General features: G+C 40.6%; 3 protein-coding genes across 6 annotated transcripts; 2 read left to right on the top strand and 1 right to left on the bottom strand.

Annotated features, from left to right (window-relative positions):
* Positions 1-1,718: 1,718 nt before the first annotated feature.
* LOC104444503 (protein EARLY RESPONSIVE TO DEHYDRATION 15) lies at positions 1,719-4,033 on the bottom strand. Of its 2 annotated transcripts, none has more exons than XM_010058176.3 (3): positions 3,914-4,033; positions 2,519-2,903; positions 1,719-2,167 (listed from the first exon to the last, which is right to left on the bottom strand). In XM_010058176.3, exons 2-3 carry the CDS (start codon positions 2,868-2,870, stop codon positions 2,046-2,048), a joined length of 474 nt encoding a protein of 157 aa, XP_010056478.2. In that variant the 5' UTR covers positions 2,871-2,903; positions 3,914-4,033; the 3' UTR covers positions 1,719-2,045. The 2 variants fall into 2 exon arrangements, with proteins under 2 accessions (XP_010056478.2, XP_010056486.2); XM_010058184.3 differs by having other exon boundaries at positions 1,719-2,164.
* A 5,829-nt stretch (positions 4,034-9,862) lies between these two features.
* Positions 9,863-15,975, top strand: LOC104444491 (N-acetylglucosaminyl-phosphatidylinositol biosynthetic protein gpi1). Of its 3 annotated transcripts, none has more exons than XM_018876946.2 (10): positions 9,863-10,098; positions 10,674-10,873; positions 11,573-11,875; positions 11,968-12,108; positions 12,187-12,296; positions 12,375-12,596; positions 13,144-13,635; positions 14,820-15,253; positions 15,340-15,433; positions 15,518-15,975. In XM_018876946.2, exons 2-10 carry the CDS (start codon positions 10,703-10,705, stop codon positions 15,630-15,632), a joined length of 2,082 nt encoding a protein of 693 aa, XP_018732491.2. In that variant the 5' UTR covers positions 9,863-10,098; positions 10,674-10,702; the 3' UTR covers positions 15,633-15,975. The 3 variants fall into 3 exon arrangements, with proteins under 3 accessions (XP_018732491.2, XP_010056467.2, XP_018732495.2); XM_010058165.3 differs by having other exon boundaries at positions 9,863-10,102; XM_018876950.2 differs by lacking the exons at positions 9,863-10,098; positions 10,674-10,873 and having other exon boundaries at positions 11,732-11,879.
* A 2,129-nt stretch (positions 15,976-18,104) lies between these two features.
* LOC104444481 (protein GAST1) lies at positions 18,105-19,542 on the top strand. Its single transcript, XM_010058155.3, has 4 exons — positions 18,105-18,310; positions 18,739-18,798; positions 18,921-18,954; positions 19,112-19,542. The coding sequence occupies exons 1-4, from the start codon at positions 18,242-18,244 to the stop codon at positions 19,291-19,293; spliced, it is 345 nt and encodes a 114-aa protein (XP_010056457.2). The 5' UTR covers positions 18,105-18,241; the 3' UTR covers positions 19,294-19,542.
* Positions 19,543-19,687: the final 145 nt, after the last annotated feature.

Genomic DNA, 19,687 nt, shown 5'->3' with positions numbered 1-19,687 from the left:
TTCATGAGGCGTGCTGCTGTCGAAGTCTTGCTTTGCTCGGTGGCATGATCTACTTCCTGAGACAGCATTACTTCAACTACCGTCCCATTTTTTACTCCGTTATAGTTCTAGTTGTGTCTTAATCTGCTCGAGGTCAACATTGTTTCTGCGGAGGTACGATAACGGGGAAAATAACAGGTAGGTGGCGCTTTGGTGGGGGATAACAACGTCCAATCTTATAATTGTCGATGCAAAAATTAAGACAAATGGCTGACCCTCTGGTTTACATCCATAATTTTTTGAGAATGTTATGGGATGTAATGCTTGGCAAAATCCCAGGTAAGTACATTATCAGTGTCAAAACTTGTGTACGGTGCTTACTTTTGTACCAAAAAATTCTGTTGGATCATTTAAGTGCCAAATCAATTAATTGCGTGCCTTTTATATTTAAAAAAAAAAAAAATTGCAATGGCCTTAAACGACATTGTTTTTATCTTCCTCAAGAAATGACGTTGTTTTACCGTTATACATGAACATCCCTCACAAAAATGATGCCGTATAACTCATGGGGATTGAAATTAGGTTTTTGTTCGCTCGGCCACCATCGTTCGCCTGCCAGGTGAGCAATGAGAGTCTGAGATTGTTGCTCAAGCAAGAAGTGGCAGAAAGAATAGGAGACAAGGGCAGAGAAGGAGGAGAAAGATGAGGGGTCGAAGGTGCTGTCGGTGCACTGCAAAGGCGAAGGAGGAGAAGGAAGAAGAGCCACTGTTGCTCAGCCTCCATTATAATTGCTCGACCAGGTGAGCAAGGAGAGACTGAGATTGTTGCTCAAGTAAAAAGTGGCAGGAAGAATAGGAGGCAAGGGCAAGGGCAGAGGAGGAGGAAGAAGATGAGGGGTCAAAGGTGCCGTCGGTGCACTGCAAGGGCGGAGGAAGAGGAAGAAGAGAGGTCGAAGGTGCCGTTGGTGTGTTGTGAGGGCAGTAGAGGAGGAAGAAGAGGAGTCGAAGGTGCGATTGGAGGAGGAAGAAGAGGGGTCAGGTGCCACTAGTTTGTTGTGAGGGCAGGGGAGGAGGAGGAAGAAGAGGAGTCGAAGGTGCGACTAGTGCACTGTTGGTGGTGGTGGTGGTCTTCGACAAGAAGAAGAGGACATGCCTTTCTCTCTTTCAATTTGAGGATAAAGTTTCACCTTGATAAAAGGGGATTTAAAGTTTCAACTTGATAAAAAGACACCAAACGACGTCGTTTTACGATGTCAGATTTTCAGTCAATCTAATGGAAGTTGACATTAAAATGATTGTTTTTCAATTTTTATTTTTATTTTTTGTTAAGGAACCCGTGAGTTAATAAATGAGCAAACCCTGAAAAAGTGACTGGAGGACTTATATCACCACAATACTACAGATAAGAATCCTACTCGTGATGGGGAAGAAAGCTCAAGCTACCTTCGTCCAACTGCACCGCTGAAGTTGATGGTGTATTTCAAAAAATTTCACAAATCCGATAGAAACTTTTGGTGCTTCGTCGCAAAGAGCCCGAGCCAACTGCACCACTGAGAGTGATGGTGTTTTTCAAAATATTTCACAAATCTGATAGAAACTTTTGGCAACAAAGTGAACATCGTTGACAAGTTTTGATAATGTACTTATCCCAAAATCACCATAACATTCTGTTGCCACTTCTGTTGTCAAAGAGTGACGAAGTCCCCAAACTGGCCACCCACGATACTATTGAAATGTCCCTTTGCGAAACTACAGCTATATACGATGAAACAGACGACGGATACTCAACTGTGGTAGGCTGAACAAGGAGATTTCTCTTTTCTTTTTCTAGTTGATTATACACTTTGATTTTTACATTTTCACAAAGTGCCTTTGGTTAAGAAAGGAAAATACATGGCAGATGCCAGATGGTCAAGGGCCGCATAAAGTGACCTTGCTCTACAAAAAGAACTACAGGAAACAGGTAAAAAACCTACCCCAGTGGGGCATGCAAGCCTACGCTGAAGAACTATCCTCAGAGGGAACTTCAGCGAGGCTGCTGGATGAAGCGGGGGCTGCATTTTGCATTCACATTCTTGGCTGGCTTCTCTGCATATTTTGCCGATTCTTTTTTGTCCATTGGCGTTCAACGTCCAAAGACTTCAAAAAGTCTGCATTCTGCTTCATTGCGCCCATATCTAAAAGGCCTGCTATTTTGGAGAAAACAACAACAAAAACCGTCATTCATTAGGAGTCCTACATAACCAAAGAAAACTCAACAAGTTTAAGCAAACATGCCCTATTTTGCAAGTATGACATTCTCATAAAGCTGTAGAGCTCCTTAAAACTACATCAAATTTATATTTGTTTATTCCGGTCTTGGATTAGAGATGATATAGATTAGTATGGAAAGATCTTTTCGCTTGCTTTGGTCCCATGCTTCTCAGACACTGGGCATAAGCTCATTTTGCCTGATAGGAGAGAGATGGAGTTATAATGAGAAAAGTTACAAACAGTGAATGTTCTCACAGCAAGGACTTAAAAGGAATCTAGCAGTATACCTTTTCCATTTGTTCCATCGAATGCTGGGGCAGACAAATCGTTCCCCTCAGACTCAGTAAATCGGATGAACTCCTCGAACTGGGAATCCATTAAGGAAAAATCTTCAGCATTGAGATCAAAGGTATCTGGAAGCAAATCTGCCACATCGCTGCCGTGAAGTTCATCCTCGAAGTCCACATTGTCATCTAGCCCTTCAGGATGTTCGCTGAGCCAATAATCACGATACCACGTAGAGGTCGTAACCAGCTGCCACCACTCTGGGGAGAAATCCTCAACCTGGCGAACAGCAGCGGGGATGAATAGAGGGGCATCTGGGTTCAACGTTGACCTTCCTCCTGAAACAAGCGCCATCTTCGAAATAACTTGCCTCTAGCAACTTCTTATCTGTTCCCCAAATGTCAAAGAAAGAATCAGGAGTCAGCATCAGATGCATCATACAATAAACAAACTACAATGACATTAAACAAATTATGCACCACATATCCCTGCTCTGCTGCTAAGTCAGCAGATCATCAGCATATAGAGGATAAGGAACAGGAACATAAACACAATTGCAGACAAGAGAAAATGATTTAGAGTGAATAAGCCGACTGCGGATTTTTTTTTTTTTTTTTTTTTGGTGAAAACCGACTGCTGAGTGTTCAATCAGTCAAAAACCCCAAAATCAACAGCCAAGAGCTAGATCAGTGCACACGGCAGAAAATAATAGCTGTAAGTTGTCTTTCCAGAGACCCAAACAACTAGCACAATACCGTCCTACCTACGAGATCCTTTTCTTTCCTTGTTCTACCATTTCATCAGGATATAAAAAAACGAACTTTTCCAAATTCTACCAACAACAAACATAAGACCAGATTTGTTCTTCCGGATAACTATTTTTGTCAACGCAAGACCTGGGAAAAACTGGTTCGTTAGTACCAACATCCTCTATTAAAGCTACTAAAAAAACCCTCAAAAACGGCCCCGATGATCATATTTCACTGCGATCTCGAAGTGATCCTCGGCGTTCGAGCGCTCCACGTCGCTATCAACCTCGACCGCAACACAGATCCGTCTCTAAGCCCTCTCAGGCCCTAATCTACTCACGAACACGAAGACACAACCTTTACCGTACAGACCAACCACGAGGAGCTCACACGAGCGCGATCAGCGCGAGTTCGCCGCAGATCGAAGCGAACGAGCCGCAAGACGATCGAACTGCGCAGCAGACGAATTCGAGCACATCACCGACGAAATCGGGGGGCAAAAGCCGACCCAGCCAGCTCCCACTTTCTCGGATTCGAACGAGTCGGCGGAAATCAGCAAAATGTGGACTCGATTCGACCACGATCTGCGAGTTCCACGCGCGATCGAGCCCGCGGAGAAGATCGGAAGCGAGAGGCCAGGAATCGTACCTTGAACGACGGCGAAATATCTCCTCCGAGAGAGAGAACGGGATTTTGCAGGGTCGGGTCGGACCGGAGGGCGGGGCGTAGCGTACGTGGCGTGGTGAGGAGCGCCTGGGTGGGGGGTATATATAGACTCGGACGGGGGTTTTCGTGGGGGGTGGGGGGAGGTTCGGGGAAACCGGACCTGCCCACTGTATGGCGTGGCCGCCAGGAGGATCCCGGTCACGAGCCGGTAGTCGGTGGAGAAACCGTGTCTCTTTTCTTTGGTTTCTCTTTTTTGGTCAGGAAGAAACCGCGTTTTGGGAGGCCCTGTTTTGTTGACCTTCGGAAGAGGACGATAACGTAGTAGTCGTAGAACAGTGTCGGTTCGTGATGAAATAGTTTTTCATTTTGACGGCAGGAGAAAAGAAAGAGAAAAGGGCAAAATAAATAAATAAAAGAGGAAGAGAGATGAAGGCACATTTGGTTTTACTTCCGAGCTTCGAGTAGTCATAAAATTTCCTGGTGGAATTTAATTTTCATGGTAGCTATTTTTCTGTTTATATATTAAGTTATTTTTCTCGACGCAAATGGACTTTACTTAAGTTTTCTTAGCTTCAGTAACCGTTCATCCCTCCATTTTCTTAGCGTTTCAAAGCACACGACAAAAAATATCTTCATAAAAAAAAATCGAGTTAGGCCATTGCTAGTGATACCTAATGGATTTGTAGATTGGAAAAAAAAAAAATTGGCAAAGACAACAAACATCTAAGTTCCATTGTAATTTGTGAGCTTTCAAAGTTGGAGCTGAAGTGTAATTACAGGAAAGTTCATATGAGCGATATGTTACTTTTCAAAGTTTAAGCCCTTCTTTTTAGACTCTGGGTCTGCATAAGTCTATTCCGTGCTAACTATTTAAATCATATGAGTTTCGCGTGAATTTATAGGATCTAATAACTCATGTTGAGTGGGCCAATGTAGATCTAGAGTATCTAATGTTTTTTCGCAAAGGTGGAGAAGTGAGCTATTATCTCTTTCTCATGTTAGGATACGTGTTATCCAAATTCCATGAGAGAACTATGAAATATGCTTTGCTTCGTTTGAAGATTGAGGGGACTACCTAAGTAGTTCAATGACCATTCATCAGTGCCTCACCCAAAAACATGTATTGCTTCGTTTGGCCGATCAAGAAGCGTCTTACAACCTAGAATGTTAGGTCTTAAGTTCATAATGCATTCAAGTGGTCTTACGTCTCATAGTACCAAATAATCTTACATTTCTCACATCATGTTTACTAACTAACTGATGTTGCATGACAAGTCAACTAATCATCTAGTTATTTTTTCAGGTAGAAAATAAGTGAAATAATGTAATAACAATCACTAATTTTGATGCTTGGTGCATGTGCACTTAACATATAAGGCGGGGCCATTTTGATCTGACGAGTGAGATCATTTGTGCTCATGTGCATTGCTATCACTCAACAACAAGCCATCGATTGACATCAAACCTCAACTCAACTGCATAGCAACAGTCAATTAGCAATGATAAGGGATAAAAATTATGAAAAAAACCATAAAAATCCCTAAATTATTGACACATTTATCTTAAAATATTTTTTTTTACACACAAAATCCCAAACCTATACACACCCGATGTATTTATCTAGAACTTTTTTTCATAACATAAAAAACTCAAAACTTGTACTTACGTAATACAATACAAATTTATGGTTTCGATATAAATACGTCACGTGTGTATAAGTTTATAATTATTTGTATAAAATTTTTAGGATAAATGTGTTATGATGAGTATAGTTAAAAAACTTTTGTAATTTTTTTTTAAATTATTAATTTTTGTGCATCGAGAGGGAAAACCGCAGCTCTAACTCCTTCATCTCGAGCAACCTGCACGAGTAAAATGTCGGACTCGGAGCAGCCGCCCAAGCGTCACCTTTAGGAAGAGAACGAGGAAGCAGCTGCACGCGCTCGGTCGGAAGCCCCGTCGCGACTCTCACATGCGAGAAATAGCCGAATATTAGTTCGATATTTGAATTAGGTGGGCCCAATCTATAATTCTTTTGGGGGCCAAATTTGGTATTTCGTAAAACGAGCGACCCCCCCCAGCAAATTCACCACATGCACCTCATGATTGACTTGACCTCCACCTGCCTTCCTCGTTGTTATCCTTCCCGGAGGATCAGGTATTCTTTTTTTTTTCACTAGAAAACAAGCATGGCAATGTCATTATGCATCTTGATTGAAGCACATGGTAAACGAATTCCACTAAAAGTGCATGGCAATTTTTGCAAACTCTTTTATTGGGTTCTGATAACCTATTGGGTAAATCCATGACCGGTCTCGAATCTTGGGAAAATTTCTATAGTGTCCAAGAGTGGTCCTGTAATTGAGAATTTAAGTCCTCTCAAAAACTCAGTTATGATTAAAACGAGTCGAGATACGAATGAGATTCGATTTGCTTTCGTTGCAGCACCTATTGAGCATCACATGTCGCAATTCAAGTTGTGATCGCTTCAAGCGAAGTTTTCAAATTTGTTGAAAAAAATGCAATCGAGTTATAAATCTTGCAAAAAGTACAATTAAATCGAGTCTTAAAATATTCAAAAATTGGAATAAAGTCCTAAAACTTATGATGAAAGTGTAATCAAGTCCTGAAATTTAAAAAAAAAATACAATTAACAAAATGACTTGATTTGATAAATTTTTAATAAGTTTTATGATTTAATAGCACTTTTTGAAAGTTTTATGACTCAACAAATTTTCGTGATAAGTTTTACAACTTAATTATATTTTTAAAAATTTTAAAATTAAAAAATGTACTTTCATCTTAAGTTTTAGTGCTTTGATGCCCTCATCTTAATTTTTTATTATTAAAAGAAAATGGAGATGGGGGAGGAGAATGCGATGCTATGGCAAATCCAATTAGGGGCGGCCACTCAAAGCCTCCGCCTAATCCCGGGGGATGCGCGAATGCAACACATGGGGTGTTGGGTAGGTCAGTCGGGTCGGACAGCGACCCCCAGCATCGTCCAATCTCCGATTTCCAGCATAACACACCCGTTGCAATCATGTCAGTGGCAATCATCAGGATCACCTAATGGGCCTCCACTAATCCTTAATTAAATTTGAATATTAATCTAACAAGTTGATTAAGTACGCCTAATCACGACAACCTCAGTTGATGCTCCACGACTTGTCTTCATCACTTTTGGGGATTAATTTTTTCTAGCAAAAAGGTGAGTTCTGTGTCCCGATGGCTATTGGCTAGTGGACGAAAATCGGCACATTGACGCCTTTTTTTCACCTTTTTCTTTTTGCTATTTTATATCTATCGAAAGTATTAAGATTTATTGTGAAACTATATTTAAATTATAAACCTTTCAAAAAGTGTAATTAATGAAAATTTAATTTGATTATTTTGATAAGTTTTATGATTTGATTATAATTTTTATCAAGCGAAGCTTATTTTAATGCTGATTTTTTATTCCCTAATCACATAACTAAAACGAAAAATGCCCCGCAGCTGTAGTAGACTTTTTAGTGCTTTGCTCTGTCTTGATGGTGGCAATGGCACCAAGGATTGTCATCATTATTCGTTATATTTTAATCAGAAAAATATGAAAAACACGACATCCTCTCGTTCATTCGCTCCATCAATGACTCCAATGTCGCCGTCGTGAGGTTGTCATTATTTCCGATGAGTCATGAACATCATTACTTCCGATGAGTCGAGGTCAATTGATCGATACTTTTGTATTAGGAGTCGAGTCAGATAAAATGACGTAACTTATGTTAATCTATAGTATATAGTTGATTAGCGACATGCTCTTTTTGGATAATCTCCAAATTTTTTGTTGCCCTGTGGGCCGTGGCTCCGCTTTATCTTTCCCAAGGTTATTCAATGGGATTGTGATTATCCAGCTGGCTTCATGATTTGTTAGATGCTTCGCTTTAGAGGATTTATTGGCTGTATTTAACCTATCTATACTGAAGAAAGGAAATCTTTTTACCAGCCAATTTGTAATTAATTCTTCCCCCGGTGACGACCATAAAGGCAATTTAATCTTGATAACTGACCCAAAAAAAAAAAAAAAAATCTTGATAGACTTGTTTTTTAAGTCGCATGTTTGGACATTTTTATCTTTTAATTTTGGACTTTTATATATTTATTTTGAACGTACGTGTCATTTGTATTCCTATTTCATGCTCTTGAATTTTTATCATTTTTATTTTTATTTTATTTATTTATTTTTTTGTCTTTGGAGGAGCAGAACTGCAGTAAACATTGCGCCAGTAAATGTAACTTAGCGATTACACTTAATACACCTTAGCGCCTCCTTAGGTTTTGAACCCTCCAACTTTGTCCTGAAAATTAGCAAGGTCTTATCTAGCGTAGCCACCGTGACCGATGATTTTTATTATTCCTCACAAAATGTAAGTTTTCATAAATAAAACTAGTTGCCAAATGATTGCATCTCTATAAAGGCATTTACTGTTTTTCTTTTTCTTCTAAGAGGACGATGATCGAGATGATTTAAAAGAGGACAATGAGTGATCGGATGGGCGAGATGGCTCAATTAAGGTGTCCCTTCCCGACCAAAAAAAAAGAGGGACAGCATTGCCGGATGATACGGGCTGACACAAGAAAGATGAAGGTCTTTTTGGGAGGGAAGTTTGTAACGACTCGAAGTTCCATACGTAATCATAGAGAACATGGTAAGCGGTTTGTTATAGATATCACTAAATACCACTCCTGGATAGTTTGCTCAAAAGTACTATTTGAGGGTGACAGGTCCAAGCCGAGATACGATGTGGGATAAGATAGTTTACTCCTCGGCCTATGTCTTGCCATCTTTACTAAGGGAATGTGATGCCCGACAAAGGTACGAGGTCCGAAGTCGCATTCGCAAAGCGGAAACTTCGACGAATTTTTCTTACGTCTGTGGAAAATTCGTCGAGCGACCAGGAAGATGTCCTAATCCTAAAGACTCCACCGCAACAAACAAGAAGAACCGATAAAAAGCTTTTGAGTTGTTTATGTAGTTATGCTTTTCTTTTCCTTTAATCTCGGGCATCTACGACTCCGTGTCTGGAAACACCAAAGCCTCCGCTTCAATTGTCATTCTCTTTTCTTTCTTTTTTTTAGTTAAGTGGCTCACGACGACTGTTTTTTTTTTTTTTTTTTTTAGGTAACTGAGGACTCTACCACGGATCTCCTGTGCTCGAACGGCTTCTGAAGCCCGGGCTCCTATACTTCGAAGAAGACTAGCCCAGCAATCCACCGCTATGGCCCTCACTTAAATCGTTAGTAACTACGGATTTCGAACTCTTGACTTTTACGATGAGGGAGGGACTCTCAATCAATGTAGCTACTCATGACGACTGTTTACCCTCACAAAAGTTAAAATTCAAATTAATGACCGCTTATATTGAAGAAATTAGAGAAAAAATAACCAAAAATCCAATATATACTCCTCATGATGCGTTTTCTTTTTCTTAGGATATAAAAAATGTAAAATTTGTATATACGTGACACATTTGTCTCTCTTGAAAGCTGGTAAGATGATTTTTCAGCCAAAATAAAGTTTTTTTTTTATTTCATTTAAGTCACGTGAGCGTTATATAATTTTAACAATGCTCATTAAAGGAAGGTGAGTATGTCATGTAGGTATAAATTTAGAGTTTTCAGTATCATGAAAAAAAGTTTGAGGGGGTGCAGGGGGACTAACAAAAACCAAGACGAATTTCCTCTAGATTCTCGTAACAAGACGGCCCAACTTAGAAGTTGAGTGGAGGCCCACTACAAGCGAACGGCCCAGAGCCGCGGTGTCACGGTCGCAGAAGCTCCACTCCCATGGGCCTCTGCGCGCAGGACCCATCACTCGGCCCAAGCCCACCACCTCGAAAAAACCTCCCGTTCTCTCTCCGTCGTCTCTCAACGTCTCCTTCGCGAGCTGCTCTCCGGTGTCCATGCGAGATCCGCCATCCCGACCTCGAAGATCGCCTCCCGCCGTTCTGCTCTCGCGCTCGCGTCGCGCTCGTACCAGGGCGGTTGGATAAGTTCGGAAGCTTCGATTCCATCGCTCGTTCGTCTGATTTCGCGGTCGCCGTCGAAGATTCCGCACGAGATTACTCGCGAGGCGCGCGGGCATTACCTCGATTTCTCTCCTAGAGGACGATCGCAACTCGAGAGCAAGTGAGTTTCTTCCGTCTCGACTCGCGAGCTGCTCTACATTGAATGTCGTTTGACGATTGCGTCCGAAATTACTGCGTGCTAATCGTCCGTGATATCTCGCCATTGGTTTTAGCAGTTCACGTGGGACGATCGTATTGCTGATGCGGATGGTATCGAATGTCGATTGTTGTTTGAGGGCAGCAGCTCTTCGATCCTTTCCCGTGATTGTGATAGTAGATAATCGCAACCAGAGCCGAATGTCGATTCCCAAAATTCACATTTCACAAAGTGAAACACGTTTCTCATTGCGGTTAAAGTAAAAACACCAGCTGCATTAAGCCCATTTGGGGTTTTAGAGCTCGAACATGGATATGTGCGCCCTTTGCTTGAAAAGTCGTTTTTAGCTATCAGTTTGCTTATTTGCTTCAGTGGAGATCTAGGTTTACGCTCCATCAGTTGGGATTCATGAGAATGCCTGAGTTTTTCGTTCTAGTTATTTGTTGGAATTTAAGCAGATTTCGAGCCTTTCCAACTGCACAAAGTAACTGTGACGCCCTTGTAACTCATGCGGAACTTCTCTGACTGTTCGCAGGGGACGATGTCGTGGTCATGACTTGAAAAATGAGAAGGCATTTGAGAATTTGGTGGCCCAAGCAGCACCTTTTAACTCAACCATCATCACATGAGGTCTTGTTTGGGTGGTTTGTCTCATCCTCTCCAGCTTCTGTGGATATTGTAATCGCTCTTGCCATTAATGAGACCTTCCTGTCTCATTTGTCGTCTGGTCTTGAGGTAAAAAACTACAAATTTCGTGGGTTGTCAATTTGCTGCTAGAGTGATCAAGCTTTTGTCATGATTGGCTTTAATTCTCTTTCTTTTGAAGATTTTGGTGCACTTTATTGGTGCTACTCTCATCTTTTGCTTTAATATCTTTTGCCTAGTCATGCATAAATTTCTACGTTGGGCTCCATTTCAGCAATGTATTGCCATGGAGAAAATTATGTGAAAAAAATGTAATGTGTGCACAAGCTATCAAAAGACACTGGGATGCTTATCTTATAGCTGGATGAGTGGAGATTAAATTCGTACTTGTTTTAAATTTCTTTCACAAGAAGCAATCCTTCCAAGTTCTACTCAGTTGCTTAAAAGAAATAGTTGAGAGTAGTCACCCTGCAGTTGCCCCTTGCAAGATCTTGACTTTTGTACTTTTTGGTGAGAAAAGACGGTTTAAACTACCCCAAAGATTTTGTATATATTCAGATTAGCATTAGAAGTTAGTCGGGTAAGCTTCTTGGCATTTGCTTCAGTTGCAGGATGTGCCCTGGGGCAGGCTTCACAAGTTTTCATCTCATTAAGCTTTTGGTATCTACTCTTTAGGCTTCTATGCTATTTTCTCTGGCAAAGTTTAAAGCAATTGTTCTTGCAAATTTTTCCTTGCTCTACTTGGCAGAACAGATGCGCCTCATTTTAAACATTTATAATCTGCTACAGGAAAATCTTCAAGACACAAATAGGGAAATGCCAGTAAATTTAAAGGATAAATCTGCATTCTGTGTATTGGGTCTGTATGCTGCTGACCCAAGTAATGGCAGCAAAATGAAAGGGGATCAAGGCTGTGGCTGCTACAGGATAACCGAACCACTCAAATCATGTAGGCAACTTGCTGTAGGAAGCAATAGCTGGATCCAGCTAACGCATAATTCTTGCTCAGGCTATCAGGGAGACAACTTATGGCTCCCTGAAGTGCATCATATTCACTGGAAAGGGGAAGTAGTATATCACTGCGATGTGCACGTATGTAAGTTATGGTTACTTCCACTTCTGCTTCCGGTTTAAAGCATTTTATCGATGTTCCATCACTTAAATTTATTCTGAAAAATCTCTAGGTTATAGTTTACGAAACTCCAACACATGGAGCACACCATTTCTCTCTAAGTTATTCACATTATCCTGGGCAAGTTAAAGTTCCTACGAAGAAGCCCAAGTGGATTGAAGAGCTTCATCAAAAACACGCTCAAGTTGACCTGGTAATCTAATAGCTGACTTCAATACTGCAGCCCGGCCATCAGCCTTTTGTTAACTGGTTTCTATGTCCTTAAATGTAGAGTACAGCAATTCTCGCAATCAACAGTTCTAGAGCTGCTTCTGCTACATTAAACTCAAAGACATGTTCTGGGCCAGAACGATCTGTCTCTCAGTCATCCCTTATTTCGATGTATTCTCTTCTTACTATTGTTTCTTTAAACCCATTTCCTTTTCCTGATTTCTGATGACATGAACTTTGGACTTCCAGGTTTTATGCCTTCATATGGCATGCATTGGCCATATTGGCAGCTTCGTTATTCACTCTTTTCTACAGCATTATCCAGTATTCTCATCACTTTATGAGGTGGGGATCACAGTCGTGGATGTACAAAGTATCTTCAAGGGTGTTCCTGACCACATGGTCTAACATCAAAATTAGGTCTTGTCAATATCTATATTGGCCTGTCTTGCTGCAGAATAGTGACCTCAGGTAATAAAAGACTCCTTGAATGATTACTTTTCCACTTATTAAGAGTTTCAACTAAGATGATGCATAAATTGTTTTTATTTTGACAGAGTCTGTTTAACTTCCAATACTTCTGTTACACTGGACTTTTTCTTGAAAGTTCAGGGCAGAAATGATCTCGATGCTTTTACTAAAAGCCCCGCTCCACGGAGAATGCTTTTCCATTTTTACTCATTTATAGAAGATCTTAGGGACAACTTGTGGATCGGTCAGTTGTCGTGCATAAGTGAATGATCTCAAGCTTCATCTCATTGAGCAAATTGCTTTAAACTTTTTAGTCGATAACAATTTAGAAGGTCTTGTGCTGGCAGTTCTTCCTTTACTTTCTTTCTTTGTGGTTCTGTTCCCTCTTCCTGGGATGTGGTTCGGGTAGATAATGTTTATACCTACTCTAGATGTAGTGGTTGATGATATTGTCTTCTTTGTAATATCGTTGACTTTGGAATCACTGGATAATACTTTTTAGGACTTGGGGTAGTTTCTCACCTTAATCGTGATCCTCCTCTTGTAGGTGTCAATCCAATGTAGAGTACGCTGAGAAAGCCGCATTGCGGAAGCATTCCATGTGGTCAAATATAGCCATTGATATTCTCCTCGGAAACTTGATTGGTTTGTCATTACTATATCATGCGGAAATGGTTAGCTTGTGGTTTCTGAATTCTGTGGAGGGCCTAAATAATTATCTGCGCATGGGATCAGTGTGGTTAATGGGAGTCCCTGCAGGATTTAAATTGAATACAGAATTAGCAGCCATTCTTGGCACAACGTCTCTTAACGTCATACAAATTTGGTCTACCCTTTGGGTTTTTGTGGGATTCTTTCTGATGAATATGGTCAGAGGTATCGCTATAATGGGGATGCTTTTTGGGGCTACCGTTATTGCCGCACTGATGGTAGACATGATTGGGGCAGCAACTTTACACGTATCAGCTCTACATTCGTTGATAGCCTGTCTTTATGCTTCACAGACGCAGGCATTGGCTGCTTTATGGCGCCTATTTAGGTAATACTTTCTATTTTCTTCTTTAGTGTAATAAATCATTTATATGTAAGAGAAAAATTACTGCAACATGTATCGGCAGCTTTTGTGTCAACAGTGTGTGCAGTTGACATTTCATTTTTGGAGTTAATTTTGCCTTAGCTGTCAATCAAGTGGTGGGTGGCTGTTATGCTCCTGCTATACTTTATCGCCTGTTGGAATAAGTCAAGTTCCGGCCTGTAGCTTACATGTTGCTCTGATGTGAGCATCCAACGTTCTACAAGATGTCATCTCCATTTATACTAAACACAGTTACTGAATGATGCTGTTTGATTCTATTGTCTGGACAATCTCTACTGCATTGCTTCTTTCTTTCTGAAGTTGGCATGTTTCTCTGCCAATCAAGCTCTTTGTTGCCTCCATTTTTTTTCTTCTCCAGTCTTGTGGAATATAATCAAAATTGTCCGTGTCATAGTCAAGTATTTGGGAAGTTTCTGGGACTTTCATATACATAAAGGTCCTTTGCCTGTTTGGCTTTTGAATGATGGATGTTTTGTTCCCTCATGCAACATATAATCTTAATCTACTTATATATTAATTAGTGCTTGAAATGACATCTCTTTTAATTCATGACCAAGTGTTGAGGGAGGGGGAGCTTATGGTGGAACCTATAAAGATGCTCTTGCATGAAAGTTACCTAGTTTTCTATCCACTGTATTGAATCCTGAAATCGCTCCTAATCTTCATGATCCTGCTGGCTGCAGCTCCTTCCACAATTTACGATATTTACTTGATGTGGATGTTTTGCTGCTTTAAGCAATTTGTTGATACCGTTTTTCTGATATTGATATCTAAATAATTTCCTTAGACACTTATGACAAAATTTTCATGAAGACATCTACCAGCCCTTTATTTAACCTCATCAGTGCTAATATTTCAACAGGAAGATAATCTTTTTCAAAAAGTGAGGAAGAGAACTTGTTTATTGGTTATGAATGTGCTTATGGTATAAACTGGTGTGATCCATCTTGTGAGCTAGGTCTCAATTTCTTTATTTCAGTTTTAGTGGGAATCTTATGAACTATTTGGTGCCTTCTCGAGGCTTTTGGACAAACTAAAATGATTCTTTCATTTTAATTTTGGGATGTTAATCATTACATTTCTATTGTTGTCTTGGATTGTTGATGGTGTCTCTGAATTTTCTGCAGGGGTCAAAAGTTGAATCCTCTTCGCTTGAGATTAGATAGCTACGATTACACTGTCGAGCAACATGTTGTTGGATCTCTTCTGTTTACTCCCCTTCTACTTCTGTTGCCAACAACCTGTGTCTTTTATATATTCTTCACCATTGTGAATACTTCTATCAGAGTTACTCATGTGCTAATTGAAGTTTTTATATCTATTATCCATGAGACACCTTATGTCAAAGTTCTTCTTTGGTTGGTGAGACCAACCAGACTTCCTGCTGGGATATGGTTTGAAATTGTTTCCTGTAAATATAATGGAGTACATCCGATGGAAAGATCTATTTGTGATGGCAATGGCATAAATCCAGATTTTGACAATGCACCAAGGAAAACGGAGAAATACAAAAGGTCTACTGCCCTGGTTTCATTTCTACGCATCAGTGTTCCAAGCATTGGTAAATTCTCAGATCCTCGTGACATTCATTTCTTCAATGTGTCAATAGTAACTGTAAATCAATACCTATGGGATAATTTGTTGCAGGACAAATAATCTTACCTCATTACAAGAAAGTTTTTACTGGTGTCTCTGCATCACTCTTTGCAGAGTCTGCTTATGGAATTCTCACAGGCAAAAGGTCGGTAGGATGCTGTCCTCTATTAACTTGATTAATGCTGTTACAGGTGAAATTTGATGCAATCTCTCTCTCTCTCTCTCACAGGATTTCATATGGTCCAGTTTCTCATCCTCCATCAACTCTGCCATGGATGCACATACCGATTAAGGAGTACTGGCAACTCTGCCATAAATCAATTCTTTCACACATGGGAGACTGAAGATTTTTTTGTCTTGGCTTTTTAATTCTAGCTGACCTCACTGACGGCCCATTTTTTCCCCATATCACTAAGAGCAACTCACTGCTTGCTTATTGATCGCTTGAATGCCACGAGTACTTTGGCAGCCTCTCGCTCCTTTTGGGCTGGCTCCTGGCTAGGCAGACTTTTGTAGATTTAGCTTGCCATTTTTTCATGTTTAAGGTTAATTTTCGGTTGTCCTACATTGGCATATTCAATCAGAAAGCACAATTTTATTATGGTCAGAATTGTGTCACCACTCTGTGTGCTGAACTGATTTTGGGGCTTTTAAAGGAATGGTTTTAAAGGAATGCTTTGATACTAACAAGATACAGTCACATCCTCCTGGTTTATTCAGTATCATCTTTTGGCTTCACAAAGCTTCATTCTACGATGGTGTGGCTAGAGTAAGATAGATATTTATATTTCTTGTTCTTGACCGAACAAGATCCTATGAAGTATTTAGTTCAGCTTAGAGAAATGATAATTCTTATGGCATGTGAAGTTAACTGGACTTATGCAATCCAGTTCTAGGTCGCCCTATTAAACTGATCTTGGGCTACATGAATGACCATCTAAGTTTTTGTTATTTGTTCAATTTATTCCTTCAAATTTCTTTTTGTGCAATCAATCCTTTTATTAGAAGCCTTTTTTTTTTGGTCGAATATCAGAAGCCATTAGTAACCCCGTATTCGTGTGGCATACTGAGGGGCCAAGGAAAGCGTCGCCTCAGCTGCGTTGAGGTGATTGTAATGCAGTTCGAGACTGAAATGATCACTAGCAAGAATCGCAAATGAGGATCTCGACCCTTCCAGAAAAGAGGGCAAACTAATCATAACGCAATTGCCATTCAGCATGGAATCGCGGAAGAGTGTTCGGGTGCGTCTATGATGCCCGGGCTCTCGATGTTGAGGGCCGTTGTAAGTCCGTGAATTTCATGGTAGTTCAAAACAAATGCTTTGTAAATAGCTATTTTGTATGATATCCCTCCTTATTTAAATGGCACGACGATCTCTTCTGCAATTAGAGTCAGTAAACCGAGGAAATATGCTCGCATGATCAGAAATCTTTCCCCCGCAATGCTCCTGACACCATCCCTCCCTCCCTCCCTCCCTTCCTCTCTCCCTCTCTCTCTCTCTCTGTGAAGTCACAGACACAGATTTCCAAGATTCAGAAACGAAAGATGGAGACAAGAAGAAGTACAAAATAGAAAATGTAGGAAGCAGCAGAAAGTCACGGGATTCCATTTATCCAGGGAACACGGAACATTGAATGAAAGCTCCACAAGTGAAAAAAAAGTACATGGCCACGGATTGCCACCTCCCTGCATGTCGAGAGAGCGGGGGTTGGACCTCATGACAGGTGAGTGTATGGTTGCCACTTGCTTCTATCTCATTTCACATTCTGTTGTTGGGATGTGGTAGTTATCCGTTGGCCTCGAACCCGAGACAGAGAATATTTGTCATGTAATGCAGAAATCACGTAATATGCTATTTGCGCATAGTGTCCCATATTATGAAATGAGCATTTTTTTTTTGTGCTTAATAATTCAATTATTTATTTAATTGATAATTTCACGTCAGCATATCACGTGATATAAGCATTACGTGATGAGATTTTTTCTGATTAATAAGCCCATGCAACAGCCGAAAAGACATACATGTGACTGTTACCATGTGATTATGGGCCCCACCTTTCGTTTTCAAACAACCCTATTTCACATGGGTGGGAATCGGATTGATCATGGGGAAGCCTTGGGAAGGGACCAACTCTAGGAACCTGACAAAACTTGGCCTCCCCTAGCTTGAAAAGAATCCATCTTGGCCTGCCATTGATTCTAATGAATTTCAAATGACTCTTTATCAGGTACACAACATACTTAGCATCATAATGAACTTAATAAGGGGTCATAACTATTTTATCTTGTTTTGAGCGTTCACTTTACATGGCATGAATACAAATTAAAATGTTCAGTTAGCCTCTCTCAAATGCACGAGCTAACGAGATAGAAGAATTCCCTAATCTGAATTTCGTGGTTCCAGTGCATTAATTCTCACGGTATCGAACTTGAATACTTTAAACTAAGTTTTCCAGAATCATAATTCCAGTGCGCCAAGCAAAAAAGTCGACTAGAAGCATGCGAATCGACCATGCTAACATCAAGAGAGCAGATTTCTTGATCAAGCACACGTCGAAAGGAGTGTCCGAATCTCTTGATTAGTTTATCGTCATGTCATTCACCTATATGCCAAAGAGAAAGCCAAAGACTGGGAAATCATTGAGGGTGAATCCCACGATACGAGCTGGCTCCATTTTCACTTTCCTTGCAGCTTGGCCTGTTTGTTCTTTCTGGGAGATAGAGGACAAGAACCAGCAACAACGAGGCATCAACTTCTTGCTACTAAACAAACACTATTAGCTTGGTATCATCAACGCCATCATGGTTCATGCAAAAGGACACATCACATTCTAAATTAGTGACAGAATCTCCCAAGCTGTTCTTATATAAAGAAACTCTTAACATTCTCAATTTCCAGCCAAGTCTCTCTATCTTTCTCTCTCTCACAGACACACACACAACCAGGAAAAATATGGCAAGAACCCTTAGCATTGCTGTACTGTCCCTCTTCCTGATGCTCCTTCTACTACCAGAAAACCATGTGAGCTTCAGCTTTATCGAGCACTCCCTGATCATCCCTAACACCAATTCTGGCGTCAACTCGTTTGTGCATGTGCATCAACGCTCGCATTCTCACCACTTCATTTTTTCTTTTCCTGGTGATCATGAAGCATGCATTCACACAAGACATACACATGTATAGTCGAACGGACACTTACAGGCTTGTTAGAGCGTGCTTAACTTTTTGAAGAACTTTTACACAGTTTCATTAGACGGCCAGCTTGGTGCACAGTGCATAGCACGGTGATGAACCGTTGAGTTGAATATAACGTGTAGGATCGATTATGTATCAAAGATATATCGATTATTTCAGAAATCACTACATGGCAAGGTTTGAGAAAAAGAAACAAATGAACCCCGTTGCATTTCTTGCGAATCGACTAAATTATTCAGTTTCTGTGTTTCCAGGCGACGATTACGGAGGCTCCGTCGCCACAACCCCAGGCTGCTCCAGGCAATCTCCCCTCGGTGCGATAATTGTTGTTATATGATTGCCTTTTCTTTTTCTATCTTGAATATTGAATTCTGATATAAATTCCTCTCTTGATTTCTTCTTCTTCTTCTTCTTCTTCTTCTTATTTTTCTTTCAGTATGGCGCCAGAGAAGGCAGTCTGAAGCCCCAAGGTAAGAGATTACACACAATCTCGCCGTAAAATGGAACTGAACGTACAACTAGTGATGAGACACTATCTATTATAAGCAAGAATTCGAAAGATGAACTACACATCGAGTTTTTTAAAGGTTCCTGTTACTAACAATCAACTGATCATCTTAAAAATAGAGTGCGGACCGAGGTGCACGGGGAGGTGCTCGAAGACGCAGTACAAGAAGCCATGCATGTTCTTCTGCCAAAAATGCTGCGCCAAGTGCTTGTGTGTGCCTCCAGGCACCTACGGCAACAAGCAACTCTGCCCTTGCTACAACAACTGGAAGACCAAGCGCGGCGGCCCCAAATGCCCCTGATCTCTCTTCCCTTTTCAATCTCATTTACGGCAATCGCACGAGCCCATTTGACGCCGCACGGTAACCGTGTTGTGAAGTGTTGTAGGTCCTTGACTGGTTGGGACAGCTCTCTCGGAAGCTGCTGCGAGAACTATTGTGGAGGAGCTGTCTACTGTATTATTTCTACTTTTTTTATGTCACTCTCCCGGTTGATTCCGTGGGGTTTATTTTTTTACTACTTTTAATATATCAGAGTGGTCATTCAATCTCCCTTGATTAACCACGATGCCAAGAAAGCTCGGAAATGAATTAATTACTTTCAATAGTATTTTTGGTGATACTAGTCCCGAGACGTGCATATCATGACAGAGAATGTATTTCTTATGTCAATTAAACCAAGCTACGGTAGCCTCTG

This window comes from Eucalyptus grandis, chromosome 1 (genome assembly GCF_016545825.1).
Source record: "Eucalyptus grandis isolate ANBG69807.140 chromosome 1, ASM1654582v1, whole genome shotgun sequence".
NCBI classification, from domain to species: domain Eukaryota; kingdom Viridiplantae; phylum Streptophyta; class Magnoliopsida; order Myrtales; family Myrtaceae; genus Eucalyptus; species Eucalyptus grandis.
The sequence above is the reverse complement of the archived record's forward strand: the minus strand, read 5'-3'. Positions and strand labels throughout refer to the sequence as shown.

Coding starts and splice junctions, on each gene's coding strand:
- LOC104444503 (XM_010058176.3), bottom strand. CDS start 2,870: ATGGCGCTTGTTTCAGGAGGAAGGTCAACGTTGAACCCAGATGCCCCT. Junction 2,168..2,518: donor CGATGGAACAAATGGAAAAG/GTATACTGCTAG, acceptor TCTCCAAAATAG/CAGGCCTTTTAGATATGGGC.
- LOC104444491 (XM_018876946.2), top strand. CDS start 10,703: ATGAGAAGGCATTTGAGAATTTGGTGGCCCAAGCAGCACCTTTTAACT. Junction 12,597..13,143: donor CTGCAGAATAGTGACCTCAG/GTAATAAAAGAC, acceptor CTCCTCTTGTAG/GTGTCAATCCAATGTAGAGT. Junction 15,434..15,517: donor GGAATTCTCACAGGCAAAAG/GTCGGTAGGATG, acceptor TCTCTCTCACAG/GATTTCATATGGTCCAGTTT.
- LOC104444481 (XM_010058155.3), top strand. CDS start 18,242: ATGGCAAGAACCCTTAGCATTGCTGTACTGTCCCTCTTCCTGATGCTC. Junction 18,799..18,920: donor CTCCAGGCAATCTCCCCTCG/GTGCGATAATTG, acceptor TTTTTCTTTCAG/TATGGCGCCAGAGAAGGCAG. Junction 18,955..19,111: donor AGGCAGTCTGAAGCCCCAAG/GTAAGAGATTAC, acceptor TCTTAAAAATAG/AGTGCGGACCGAGGTGCACG.